The sequence below is a fragment of the Calonectris borealis genome, chromosome 20, assembly GCF_964195595.1.
Source record: "Calonectris borealis chromosome 20, bCalBor7.hap1.2, whole genome shotgun sequence".
Classification (NCBI taxonomy): domain Eukaryota; kingdom Metazoa; phylum Chordata; class Aves; order Procellariiformes; family Procellariidae; genus Calonectris; species Calonectris borealis.
The window spans coordinates 4,514,490-4,529,321 of NC_134331.1; the positions used below are offsets into that span (position 1 = coordinate 4,514,490).

The 14,832-nt window shown below is 39.9% G+C and overlaps 1 protein-coding gene across 16 annotated transcripts in view; it reads left to right on the plus strand.

Moving 5' to 3' along the window:
• The window catches only part of TEX2 (testis expressed 2), a 57,064-nt gene that overhangs the window by 28,486 nt on the left and 13,746 nt on the right, over positions 1-14,832 (plus strand). For 15 of the 16 annotated variants that reach the window (XM_075169533.1, XM_075169532.1, XM_075169535.1 and 12 more), the window contains 5 exons: positions 6,010-6,210; positions 7,892-8,228; positions 9,409-9,656; positions 12,119-12,268; positions 13,685-13,784. In XM_075169533.1, coding sequence (XP_075025634.1) covers positions 6,010-6,210; positions 7,892-8,228; positions 9,409-9,656; positions 12,119-12,268; positions 13,685-13,784 — 1,036 coding nt within the window. Of the gene's footprint in view, positions 1-6,009; positions 6,211-7,891; positions 8,229-9,408; positions 9,657-12,118; positions 12,269-13,684; positions 13,785-14,054; positions 14,613-14,832 lie in introns of those variants that run through there. The other variant, XM_075169539.1, reaches the window with a different exon arrangement.

Consider the following 14,832-nt stretch of genomic DNA (forward strand, 5'->3'; position numbering starts at 1 on the left):
ATTGCAAGTTATTATTTCCCCCTCATACAACTATTTTCTGTTTCCCTCTGTCAAAATGAGCACTGTACAGTTTAGATCCTCTGAAAAATGAGGTAAAGATTTAATCTGTAACAAGACTCACATGAATATAGGAAAATCAAACTTGATGCTCTTGCATAAAGATGTTATCTTCAGGACTTGTTGGTCTTGTATTCTGGCCTGGCTGCTTTCATGCTATTATGATAAATGCTATGAGTGAGATCCCTTTTTGGGGCTCTAGGAGTTTGGATTCTGCCAAACTGCTGTCAAGCTATTTTTGTACAAGTACGCGTGCATTCTCCCCCATGTAAATATTGTCTGAGAAGTTTGTATTTCCCTGGTTTCAAGAACTAGTGGAAAATTCCCCTCAGCAATTGCCGAAATACCTGAACATTAATATTGTCTCCCCCAAAATTGTTCCTTTGCAGTGTGAAAGAATGAAACACTGTTGTGCTGGTCAGTGTGTGCTTCTGTGGATTTCTGTACTTAGTTCACTCAAATGTCTTTGGTATTGGAGGGGGAGCACCCCCCCAACCAGAAAATGCACACAAAGCTCCTGCATCTTCAGTGTCTGTTTTCTTATCTTCTTATTTCCTTAGTCTTCCGGTCTCTAGCTTCCTTCTCCTTTTTTTCTCTGCCCATGTTTTTTTTTGTTTTTAATGCATTAGTCTTTTCTAACTTCCTTATTGGCCTTCTCAAGTGTTTTGCTGACTGACACAAAAGGTTTTAAGTAACAGCTAAAATGGAAATGATAAATTTACCCTTTCCATTAGAAAGAACTTTTATGAGAAGACAACGTTGGCAGTGCTTGCTGGAGGACTGATGCTTTTTGAACCACAGCTGTACAGAAAGAGGAGGTCTTTTCATAGAATCATAGAATAGTTTGGGTTGGAAGGGACCTTTAAAGGTCATCTAGTCCAACCCCCCTGCCATGGGCAGGGACATCTTCAACTAGATCAGGCTGCTCAGAGCCCCGTCCAGCCTGACCTTGAATGTTCCCAGGGATGGGGCATCTACCACCTCTGGGCAACCTGTGCCAGTGTTTCACCACCCTCGTCGTAAAAAATTTCTTCCTTATATCTAGTCTAAATCTACCCTCTTTTAGTTTAAAACCCTTGTCGTGTCGCAACAGGCCCGTGCTACCAGCATGCTGTCCCTGAATATCACCCAAGGGATTTCATGTTTGATAGTGGCCTCTGGCAGACAAATCTGTTTTCCAGTTAAGGTGATGTTACTTCTACACTTTTGTGTACTTCTACACTTCTACACTTTTTTGTCTTTAGATTCCCTGTCAATAAAAGCTCAAAAAACTGCATTACATTTTTCCTCATTTATCAAGCAGAATACTATTGAAGTATTATAAAATAGTGGTAATGAGAGGGATACTAATACAATTAGTGTGATTTGAGTGATCAACAGTCTTTCAAGAATTTCGGTGCTGGAGCATTTGATTATATCATTTGATGATAATGCATATTAATCAATCTGTTAATATCACTAAGAAACTCTGGGGGCATTTTTAATCCAGATTTGAGCTTGAATTGTGATGTTGACTTGTGATTCATTTATTTATGTATTTGAAAATATCATAGAAATAATGATTTTTATTTATTTTTACTTGCAGACTTGGTTCTGTGCCCCCAGCCCTCTGGGTCCTTCGTAAGGATCTTTTGCAGTTCCCCCCATCTCCCCTCTCAGGTTAAGGTATAACATGCCTGAGATCTTAAACTAAGTAACATTAAATAGTTGATACTCTACGGGGCCTGGCTCTGCAGTTCTTACTCGCGTGAATTATTCCGTCGAACTGCAGTTCGAATAAAAAATTTGCAGCCCAGAGTCATGAAAGTAAACCGGGGTGGGCCTTTTAAAGCCGTTTTATGGAAGCGCCTGTGTTCCACAGACCCGTGGGCTCCCCGAGGGCCGGAGAGGTGACAGCACTGCTGCGAGAGGTGACGAGCGGCTCTCTGAAAGCCGGTCAGTCCCTGCCCTCCGACAAACAGCCCGGATCCTGTTAGCGCCCGTATGGGTTTTCGAATAGTAACCGTGACCTTTGCTATAAAAGCCATGCTGCCCAATGCGCTAACCGGATACTTTTTCAGGTTGGTTGCCAAATGGGTGGTGAGGCACTTTCTCCTAATTTCAGCTGTGAATTCAGAGCAACTGCTGACCTTTACAAATGGAGATCACAGGATCAGTGTAAATGGCAAGCAGCTGCGGAGTGGCATATGACTATGGTCATTGTCCTCCCTGAATTGCTAAATTTCTTATTTTAACAACTTCGCTAGTACAAAAAAGACCCATCATACAGTCACTCCTCTCCGACACAAGGAAATCCATTGTTGTTTCAGTAGTTTGGGAAAATTCATCTGTTGCTAGCACGTTATGGTAACATAACTTCTCTGTTTAGATGCATTGCAAAATGGTTTCCGTAGGCTGTGAATCTTTTGTTCCAGTTTCTTTTTGCAAAGAAGAGGGGCAGAGGTATTTCTGTTAAAATTGTTCTTAAAATGCAGGAACTTTGGAATGAATTTTGGGGGTTCTTGGATAACCTTCTCAGAAACGATTTTTATGCTAGATGAAACAATGTATAAAAATGAAAGTTGCTAAAGTGAGAAGGCAGATGGTGTGGTTTCCCCCTTTAACACTGTTAGGTATGTGAGGGAAAAAAATTCCTGCAGCTGGCACACATTTTCAGTAATAGAGTGAAGAATCATCATTTGGCGAAGTATTAACATTTGACTCTCAGCCATGCAATGTTTCTCTGTGTTACAAAATAACTTGAAAGTTGAGTGCAAAAAGGAAACAGTGCATCTTTAGATATTAGGAAACTAAAAATTTGTGTCCGAGGAGGGTTTGTAGTAATGTGGTAGGGTATCTCTTTCATCCTGACTGTTGGCTAGGTACTGTCTGAAAATAAAACCCCACGTATTTTAATTTAAAATTCAAAATATGTGTATCTTTCGTTTTTTGGGCTATGTGTCAAATACATGAAGCAGGCAATCTCTTCCTTGTATAGAAATTGTTATGTAGGCTGCTGTTTTAGGCAGGAAATGTGTTTATCTTCTGTCAGTTCTAGATTTTGAATGTTCAGTACCTTAGGCAGCTGGAAATCGTTAGAAGTCTTGGTCGGGTTCTTCAGTCACTAATAACCTGATGGCTGCGCTACGAGAAGCGGCGCTGCGCTTCGGCTGGGTTTGTTACGCACGGCGAGCAGGGGAGGCGGCGGCACGGGGTTTGGGAACGGGGTGTTTGGCAGATTATACAGCTAATCCATTTGTTTGAAGTGGAAAGCCTGGGCGCATGGTAGGGATCAGAAAAGCAAGTGGGACTTCCCAAGGCTCCCGAATGCTGAAAGGGAAGCGGGACTATACAAACTGAGGAAGATTCTGTTTTGTTTATTTTTGCCCTTTAAATTCAGTGTGGCTTGCTGCTGCTGGGAAGAAGGTGGTGATCTTCAGAAGGGCCCCTCCTCTGCTGTTTAGTTGTGTAGGGTAAGGAAATCTTCTGGCAGAAAGGCTGGTACTGGCACTGTTACGGAAGAAACGGGATAGGAAAGGTGCTGGTCTAGTGGATGACGTACTGGATGGATCCAGACCCCTGGGCTACCGGAGGTTCACGGGACTTGGTTAAGTCACTTAACGTAGGCTGGGCCTCGTGCCTTTTTATCACAGATGTGGCATCTCAGTATGTGCTGGAGGGATAAAATTAAACATGACTGTAAGGGTGTTGGATAACAGTCGTATAGCTGTTGAGAAGGTATAGCAAAGTTTGCGCATCTGATGTGTGTCCCAAGGTGTTCACATCATCTCAACTCTTAGCTTTTCATCTTTGAAGCTATGCTCATGGATTTTTACTTCGCACTATGGTACATGGCAGTCAAGAGAATGATGTGTAAATCATGCCTTGTTTTCATTCCTGCATGTCCTCTGCTCAGCTCAAGTGCTGGTGTCAGAACTAACTCCAGCCAGTTCCATCTCGAGCCGGATGTTAAGGAAACCTCAGGTGTACCATATACATGGTACAACCATGATGGTACAAACCAACATACCCGGAGGTTTCCAACCCTACTGAAAATAACTATCATAGCTTATTACAGTTATAAAAGGGCTCATGTGGCTAAGCTTCATATAAAGATCCACTTTCCAAGTATCCCTTTCTCTTTTTGCCAGCTTTTGCACTCTTCGGCTGAACCGCCTTGCAGGAGAAGGCAATAAACTTTTGAGGCAGCAAATTTTTGTCTGTACATTTGCCTGGCTGCAGGCTCCAGACGTTGGTGTCTGAGTTAAAAATAGCTCAAAGATCTGTTCCGAGGGGGGAGGTGGGAGTCTCTCCAGAGATGTGTGGGCCATATGGATATTCCAGTGGCTTTAGGCAACTCACGTGATGTCCTTGTGCTTCAGTAAGTCCAGTTGGAGTTCCTGGCTGAAAATTAATTGCTGTCTGCTCAAAGATGTCTTGGCTTAATAATTTCTAGGAAGGAAATGGGATGTGCTCAAATATACATCAACTCTGCTGTGCAGAACCTTGATGGTTTATAGAAAACTCTTCCTCATGCATTGTATTTCCTGTATGGTCGTTGTATATAACCCAGTGTAAGCAAAAAACCCAAACATAAAGCTTCTTCAGAGAGCATGTGTTGGTATCGGTATTTCTGTTAATAAAAGAGGTGGTCTGCTTTGGAGCTGAGCAAAGATGAATGACTTAATCTTTCCTGAACATAAAAGAAATGCTAATTTATCTAGGTTTTTCAGGGTTTGTAGTGAAAATGGAGCTAGATGTTGGAGTAAGCAAAACATAGATACCACTGTTACTATAGCACCTAAGAAAGCGTATGCTGTCTAATTTGAGAAATTATGTGGCGCTGAAGTAAATGAGATTAAAATAAATTTTACGTTTCTATGCGTGGGTGGAAACTTCTTTAATAAGTTAAAACGTTGCAGTAATTTCTGGGATGTTTTGCATAAGATAGTTAAAACTTCTTTGTTTTGAAGAATACTAGGGATGCTTGTTCAGCTCTCCCCACTTCCCAGCAGCAGATGCTCTCCCCCCTACTATACTTACCTAGGTATTTATAAAGATGCCATTTTACTTTATGCTCTAGGATGTGTCTGTTCAAGTCTCTCTCCTTTGCTTTCTATTGCATTCTAGTCAATGGATATTGACTATGCCGAATTAAGGTTTTGATGTGCAGGTAGAAGTAATTATCAAAGTATGTTGTAGGGCAGGTTGAGAGAAGGAAAACTTGTCCTCCTTGAATGAGTATTCTGGCTTGTCTTCTGCCCCATTTATCATCTTTCATTTTCTGTAAGCAGATGTTAGAGGAGAGGAGTAACATCACCCCCATGGTTCGAGTCAGCGCTTATGGGCTTGTTACAGCAGGGCTGGTTGGTTTGTTTTCTGTTTCTTTCACTGCCCAGAAACGAGTGGAATTTAATCCCCACCTGCAGGACTCCTGTGTTGTAACTGGGCAGTTACACAACACGTTAAATGGGGACGGTGTGTTAAAACAAACTCCATTGTGGTCTTCCACGCAGTCCTTAATTGTTGGTGATTAAAACGTCAGTGCTGTCTATAAGCAGAGAGACTGTTTGCTCTGCCTTGACTGTTGCTCATTAAAATGTCCGTGCTCGCTGTGAGCGCAGGGGCTGCTCTGCAGCATGCCCTTCCTGGCTGCCTGGTGGCTCTTCCCAGCAAGCCTGCGTCTGTAGATCTCGCAGCGTTTCATGAAGATGAGGTGGGAGAGCATTGCACAATCATACAAAATGATTTACTCAGAGAAACAAAGTGTGTGCTTGGGATACAGTCCTCATCCCATGCTCCGTCGGTTTGGTGCTACCTCATTTAGGGCATTTACTGCTTTGTTGTATTTGTACAGTAAGTGACATAACTTTGGCAAAAGCTTGGATAATGATTTAAAACTTTGATGTTGTACGTGCTGTACTTGGTTTTCCAGCAGCTTAAAAGCCTGTTAACAAGTGTTTTCTTCTCTAGGGATGGATGAATGAAATTTATAATTATGATCCAGAAACATACCATGCTACATTGACTCACTCTGTTTATGTGCGACTGGAAGGAAGCACCTTAAGACTTTCAAAACCCAATAAAAATATTTCTAGGAGGGCTGTGTACAATGAGCCAAAGCCTGAAGTCACGTATGTCAGCCAGAAAATTTATGAACTTACAGAGAGCAAGGTGAGTGTGCCTTACTTATATCTGATTTTAAGAGAGAGTACTTCAAAACGTGTTGTGTGGTTTTTTTTTTAATTTTGGCCTTTTTTCCACGCTTCTAGTTTCATGTGCTGTCATTATGTAAACAAAACTGTTGTCGTGACTAACTTGCAAAAGATTGTGCTGGGGAGGAAGATTGAGCAGGACTTAGAAAAAAATTACATATTTACACAGTAAAGGAAAAGCATGATTTTCCACTGTCAGTTCAAAGCAGAAGTTAACACATGGGAGTTTAGAGAATTGTTCCCCATACGTTAGATTACTGCATGACTGTTCCGAAGCTTACACCAAAATGCATAATCTTTGGTGGTTGTCTCTATCTCAAGGCAGTTCAGACAACACTTGCATTTCACTTGAAGGCGGAACGTACATCGTGTGTGGATGTAAAAGAAGGAGAGCGAGAGGTGGCTGGAACAGACATGACTTGCTGTTGGTACCCACTGTCTAGGAAAGGAGATTGGGATTTTTGCAGTTGGAAGAGTGTATCAAGAATAACGCTGGGACAATTTTCCTCCATGTTATTTGCCTCCCTCAAATCTGTGAAGAGTTGCCATGTGAAGTTGATTCCATTGGCATTGTATTAAGTAATACATCAATACCCCATTATTAAAAGAATGGATTTTTTTTATGTGCTGCATCAATAGAGGGCCTTGGCAGTACAGATGTAGGAGGAAACTATGCTTCGATGGCTGTGGGAGTTAGAGGGAGTGAGGGACCAAGGCGACAGTGAGGAAAAGCTCCCTTCGTTTCCCTGAATCAATATGGGAAAGGAACTTGCTGTCAGCTCTGCTTTCCATTAAAGGAAGATGGTGAAAAAAAACCCAAAAACTTAAATTCCTGCCTATTGCAGGTTTGTTTTCCCATAATGAAGACAAGCAAAGCTGTCACATGCTACGAGAGCACTTGACTGACAATTGTTCTCCATGGTATCTCAGAAAAATTTTCAGTACTTCCCCCTCCTCCCACCCCCATTTGGTTGCAAAAGTGCTGAGTGCCCTGAATATAATAAGCAAATTATGGCTATTCTCCAAGGTATTTACCCACAGTTTTTGGAGAACATGGGTAAGTTCACCCCCTAGATTAGAATTTTTAACTCTTATTACTCTTCTCATCACTTGCATTGTCTCAATTCTCTCTGAAGATACTGAATTTAGAATATAATTTATAAATAAAGGCATAAAAGCACTTTTTATTCCTTGATTCTTACATATTTGGTGTGACTATTGCCAACTTCAAACACTCCATTTCATGAGGTGGGCCTGAAAAGTTGAGTTTTAAAACTCAGTTTAGATTCTCATTACCTACCCCATGGTCACATAAATAAGGTTCTTGGGTTTTCTGTTTTTTTTCTGCCTAACTATGAGAATAAGATCTTTTAAATGAAAACTGAGTTTCTTCACATGATTGTAGAAGTCTAAGCTGCATGAATGGTCCTTGTTTTAATTCCAAGGCTATGGCTCACCAAAGACCTAGTGACAGCAGTGAATTGGGCATCAACCAGCTGTAAGTCAAGCGTCAGTTAAACCCAGCAGATCCAGTGTAGGATCTGTGTCTCTCGTGTTCCTATGTTCTTTATGTGAAAGACGGAAACATAGAAGATACAGCTGAAAAATAAGTGAATTTAACCCTTTCATTTATCCTTCAGATTTCCCTGGTTCCTAAAAGTCTGGCACGAAAACGGATTTGGAATAAGAAGTACCCTATTTGCATTGAACTTGCTAGACAGGATGACTTTATGGCTAAGGCCCAGACTGATAAAGAGAATACAGAGGAAAAGTTATCTGCTGAAAAAGTGGACTTGAATAATGAAGAATCTAAGAAACCTCAGGATGGAGCAAAGTACGCTAGCCAAAAGGATCAAATGCTTTATCTCTTTGGAAGGACAGGTAGGGAGAAGGAGGAATGGTTCAGAAGGTTCCTCCTCGCATCCAAGCTGAAGTCTGAAGCAAAGAAGCCATCCAGTTTATGTGGGAGCAAGTCAGGTATTCAAATTTTGTATTCTAGTAAAAGCGTCTGTTAAAAGAAACAAACCAAAGTTATGTTTTCCTAGTGGTAGTTATAGCAACTGTGGAGCCATAATGATCTTTACAGACAAATAATACTAAAGACACTCTTCTGCTCCTTATCTTGGCCTATTATTCCCACCTTCCCACCCTGCCTTTTCCTCTCTTGCCTATATACTTGGCTATATGCCCTACTGTTCTTACTATTTTTAGACTGTTTTATGTGAATACACTGTTTTTCAGTGACTGTAACAACTCCTGTAATTTTTGTTAGGATGAATTGTTCAATCCTTTTTTTTCTCTCTGTACTGTTGGAACTGATGTCAATATTTGCAGTATTAGACTCGGTCCTCGCATTACCCGTTCTCCCTCCTCCATCCTTCCTTCCACTCCAGTCTCCTGTAAAGACTAAAGGGCTTTCTCATGGGTTAATGTCACAAGCAAACACATTTTTGTGTTTAAATTAAAAGTCCTGTGCTAATATATATATCTGAACCAACAAACATGTTAGTCTACAGTATTGATCAAATGTTTGAAATATTAATTTAAAACCATCCTCTGATACAATTTTAAATCTGAATGGCTCATGCTTTTCTGTCTTTATCTATTCTCTGAGAAGCTTTTTAAAAATTGGTTAACATCATTATTTCTGGCACATAACTTCTTGAAATGCAAATGCAAAATTAATGGCTAATTAAAATTCTAGTAGTTACGTGCTTTTTGGCAGTCCTTTTAATTGTAACAGCCTATAATTAAATGTTAAAAAAAAATGTTTAGTTATAGGTACATTTTAATCACCTGACTTTTATTTTTAGGCATTCCCCAGCAGGGCTGTTAGGAATTCTGCCATATGTTACACATATGTGAGTGTCCATATTTAAATATGCTATTGATCAGCTGAGTTTTCCAGTCCCACATCCTGCTGAGTGCTGAATCATACCAAATATTGACTAATTTGGGTTTAGGACCACCTAAGCACACAGTAGTGGAATTTACTCTTACCCTTCAAAATGAGAAAGCACTACTCTCAATGGTCTTTTTTTCAGAATAAATTATATCTGCAAGCTAATTTTGTTCCTTTAAGTGTTTGATCATACACTCTGCTATTTGACTGTCAGGTTCCTCTTCTCTTAAACAGGTATTATTCCTTTTAATTTAGGGATCTTGCCAACACAGAGTAGAACTGATAGTCAATCTGGAGTTCTCACACATAGTCGAAGCAGCAGCAAGGGAAGTGCAGAAGAAATTGCATCCCAGCCGAAGCACAAGGATCTGGCTGGCAATGTGCGACAGAAGATGCTTCTGGACTACAATATTTATATGGCAAAGTGTGTTCCCCATGAAAAGAAAAGCCCTTCAGGTAGTCCAGTCCTCAGTGCAGATAGCAGTCCTACAGCTGTGAAAAAGGTAATACTTTTCCCCCCAAAGATGCATCAGAAATGGTGATATATTTTATCTTGTTAACTACTACTTTAAAAATCAGTTATGTAGAAAGAAAAATTAATTTCTTTAACTACAAGTTGGACCTAAACTTTTTATGAAGTCAGTGTGGGTTTTCATGCTTGCCAGTTCCCTGTTGACCACAGTTTCTTCTTAATGTAACATAGAAGTTTTTCATTGTTTTAGTTTGATTTCTTATCTCCCAAGAACGTCTTGTGGTTTTTCTGGCTTTTGCAGTGTCTTGTACCTAAAAGATTGTACAGCTGAAGGCAATATGGCTGTAGATTTTCTTCATTAGGAATGCACAGATGTGTCCTAAAAACTGTTGGTCCCAAAAGAATCTTAAGATTAAGATTAAAACAAACAAACAAAAAAATCAAACAAAATTCCACAAACCTCACTTTGCAACAGTAGTAAAAAGTTAGATTTTTCTGTGTGTATTCTAAAGTAGATTGAACTAAAAGCATATTTTTGAGCTCCTGGCTTGTTGAAACAATTTAAGTGGAATTTTTAGTACTTGGTAGTAAAACTGATCTTAATTTTCTACTGATTGTGGGGAGCTAGAGGCCTTTTACCATTCCCGAGTGCATCTGAGCACACCTGATTGGGACAGAATTGTCATGTAACACAAGTATAAGTTTGATGCTGTTCATAGCAGTTTTTCAGTGCAGATATTACACTATAAAATCTGTTTTCAGCCCCACATTTGGCTTTGCTCACGCACTCTGGAGTGCAGTGCTTTTTCTCCTGGACCCGAGAACTGTTTTTCTGTTGCGTGTTTCAGAAAGTGCTTAACCTCTTCAGTTCTTCTCAAGAACGATGTCCTGGCCCTGTTGCCATGAACAGGGTTAGGAATTTGCCTTTAGTATGTATCTGATGGTCCTCTGGCTGGGGCTTTGACGACAGTGGGACAGTTTTTACTGCGGTATACCTGCTGCTTGGGTTGACTGGGGGACAGAAATGGAATTGGCTCTTGTATAGACTACAGCTTGATTTGGACAGTCTTGCTCAAAAAGACAGAAGGCATGGATGGATAGATCATGTCGTTTCCATTTTTTAAATGTCTTTTAAAGCAATACTAAATGGCTGATGTGTTAGTACGGTGTAGTACATAGCAGCGTAATAGTGAACAATGTCCATAGCTCCGACTAATCCTTTGGCCTTTTGGACTGCATTTGAATCACTCTTAATAAATAGAACCTTAATATTAAGTACAACACTCTTAATAAATGGATCCTTAATGTTAAGTACAAACACCATTCATTTAAAAGATGTAATTCATGTCATGATCTTTGTTGCCAGACTTCCATACAATGTCCAGAAAGGAGTAGCAGGCAATGGTATAGCTTACGAATAAATACATCTTGTGTTCTCCCGGGAAAAAAGATATTCTAGCCCGCAACAACCCCTGAAGCAGTGATGAATTCGCTGCTGAATCTGGCATGTGTCAGAAATCATTCTATAAATAGATCAGCAGTGCTGGCAGGAAACTTGCGTCACAGCAGAAGCTACGAACCAGCAATTCTGCCTGCGTGAGGCTGCAGCCATCGGGAGCAGTCATTGCCAAGAAACGATGTTCAGAACTGTAGCGTCTACCTGACTCCTCTTAGAAAGCACTGCTTTTCTGCTGGCGTCAGGATTTCTGCCTCTAATACTGAAAGGCAAATTCTGCTTCCATTGCAGGCAGTTGGGAGATGTTAAGTATGTTGTCTTTCTTTCATGGAAACCTCCTGGGTTTAATGAAATACATGATAGCATGTACACACCCAAAATTATTTCAGCTGCCTTTGCTTTCATGTCTATAGTCAGTGATGCAACATCTGAACATATATCTCCAAGTGTTTTGAGACCAAGACATAATCCCCTTGGACTGTAAACAAAACCTTTAATGCAGCAGAAGGAACAATATGGTTTCCTGAATCCTATATACAAACACTGGAAGGAAGAATTTGTTTCCCTGTACTGCATTTGTTTATCGTCTATATGTGATGTTTCTGAACTGGATTTAAGGATGTAAGATTGAGTCTTGCTTTCCTATTTTTTGATAAAACAAAAGAAGAGTAGGGTAGCTGTTCTTCTAGATCCTATGGGGAAGAAAGAGTGTCTCTACTACAGACACATTCCTAAGTCTGCCCACTCTGGGCTTATCTGCTTTTTCTGCCGGAGGTTAAGTTACATTCAACTTTCTCATTTCATTGCCAGCAGTGAATCTGTATCTATGTGGTCTCATTCCCTCTGTTGCATGTCAGGATGATGACAAGCAAGCTCATGGCAGGCCAGCTGTTGTGGTAAAGCTGCTGTCTGTCCTGAGCATTTGGTGTTCTTGGCTAACCCGGGCTATAACGCTGGAATTCTCAGTGTAAACGAGGCCTTTTCTGACCTTAGTTTGTAGAATTTATGGAGCTGAATAACCTGCTCTGTGTTTTCAGTTACCGGATGCCCATGTGGAAGCTGAAGAGGAAGAACAGGAGGCCTGGGTGAATGCTTTGCTTGGAAGAATATTTTGGGACTTTTTAGGAGAAAAGTATTGGTCTGATCTAGTGTCAAAGAAGATCCAAATGAAACTTAGCAAAATAAAGGTAACTAATCTGGAGACTTGTACTACACATTCCTTGTAGAGGAAAACAAACACATAGTCTTTGAGTTTTAAAACAGTAGAAGAAACACTTATTTCACACTTGTATGTAAAAGACAAGTAAATAAATGTGATGAGAGTTCCAGTTCAGCTTTCCTATCCATTTCACAGTAGGATCTCGACATGCTAACTTTGTTGCTTCGGTTTCAAATGAACTACAGCTGGATTAACTACTTGTGTCTGTGAAGTTCTTACGTAAAAAGTAGAAGTATTATTGTATTTACTCCAGGGATAAATAGAACTGCTTATAAGTTATGAAGTCTGCTTTGGGAAACAGTAAATTGCCTTTAAGATGTAGAAGATCAGGGAACCACAATTCTAGTGTGCTCCTGTTAACTTCAGACATACACTGTTTACAGGAGAGGTCAGCGGGAGTAACAGTCAGGGAAAGCTGTCTGGGGTGGTGGGATATAATTGTGCATCGACTGCATAAGCTCAAAGGGTGAAGGGAGGAGTGATGCTTTTGAATGACTTCTGGGTCTTCCCTTTGCATTCTGTAACTTGTGAACAGCAGCAGTTAATCACAGGGCTGTTTAGCTCCTGATGTTTGGGGAGGAGTTTGCCTGTTCCTAAAGGCAAAGGAAGATGCAGTCTTGCTGACAAAAGCTCTGAAATTTAGCTGCCAGCACCAGCTGTGAGATAGTGTTGCTTGTGCTCTGGGAAATAGGCAGTAACCTAATTCTGCCCTGGCTGTTTCCACAATTGTGACAGCAGGGTACCCAAACATCTCATTGGAAAAAGTTTAAGTGGAAAGACTGGGAATGGGGGATGGATGTATTTTTGTTAGGTTAAAGCACTATCTGTTCACAGGAGAGAGAATTCCCGTCAATTAGAGATACTTAGAGTAAATAGGTTCCCAAATCATTGTGATTTTGTGCCTCTATTATACTAAAATTATGATACAGGTTTAAAAGCTAATGTGCTATGAAAGAATTTGCCAAAGATAAAAGTAGCTGAGATGCTGATATAACTGCAACTATAAAATAAGTGACTGAATTTAAAATGTAAAGAAGTCTTTGATTTTTATTGCCAGTAAAATAGGATTTACACTTCATTCTTGAGCTTTTTACATGCTTTGACTAAAAAGCATGCTGGGGGTTTAAGGTCAGCATCTGAACTTCAGCATAGTTTTAAAAACATTCCAAGTTCAGATGCCGAATCTCTCCCTAAAATTTTATTTTGAAACTGATAACTGCGAAATCCTAGAATTGGAAGAAATTTGTGTAATTGTATTTATGTTCTTTCACTTGCGGCTTTTTAGGTCAATCCATTCCTTAAGTTTAATGACCTTTCTTCTCCCAGGAAACAATGATGTTTAGTTCCATAACATGGATTTGATTTTTACATTCTGTTCTTTTAGCTGCCGTACTTCATGAATGAGCTAACTCTAACTGAGCTTGACATGGGGATAGCAGTGCCGAAGATCCTTCAAGCCTTCAAGCCTTCTGTTGATCACAGAGGTAAAACACATGCTTTCTCTTCTGGTTTTGCCAGGTTAATGCCTTTGTACCTGTGGAGAACAGAATTTTGATCTGTTTATCTTGTGGGTGTTTTGATCAGAGGAAGGTACACTTAAGAAGAACTTACTCCAAGGAAAAACTGAGTGGTCTCTATCTCCAATAGTAGTAGCATCAGGCTTGGTATAAACAAAATTCTGTAGATATGGAAATATGATCATGTCTTTCCATTGGAAATAACTACTGAACTAAACTAAAATTTGCATGCAACAGAGACGCAGACCTGTATCTGATGCTCTGTCACGGACTACAGAGAGCAATGCATATCTCCACAGGACAGATCTGATTCCGTACCATAGCAGAAAACAGATTTGGCTCTCTTCAAGAGAAGTTGCCCTGTTTTGAAAACAGTGATTCAGAAAATACAATTGTAATAACTCAGAAAACAAGAATACAGTGTTGCTTTGAAACTTCAAAATACAGCATCATTTTATGTCCTTAATATTAAATACGGATTTTTTAAGCTAAATGACTTTCATACTGCTGCTTTGTGAATTGGAACTGGTTTTTTTCTTTTCTGTTCTTTCTGATTTGCATATGGTCACAGGAGTATATTTGAGATACTTTTGTCACTTAAGTAGTTTCACAAAAAGACAAACTTGGGTTAATGTGTTTTAGCTTCAAAAGTATTTGTTCTACATGCTGAGGAGAGGTAGATGCCATCTTTCTTCCAAGACATGTAATCAGAGTAGTTCTTAATTTTAAATTGTTTGTGAGTTTATTAAGGGTTTCTTAACTTGTCTCCTCTCACTCCATTCACTCCTTTAGTTACCATATCGTTCCACTAGGCTGGAGAAGTGAAAGAGGATTATTTAACTCAAGGTGGAGAAGTTTCTAATTGGTCTAAAGGGAAATATTTCCTTGGAGGACCTGTTGTGGTGCAACTATGGATTGCATGGCAAACAACTTATTTTTGTTTTAAACTGCTCTTTCAACTCTTAGATTAAGATATCAAAATCATTTCTAGATGGTGCTAAAACCAATAAACTGG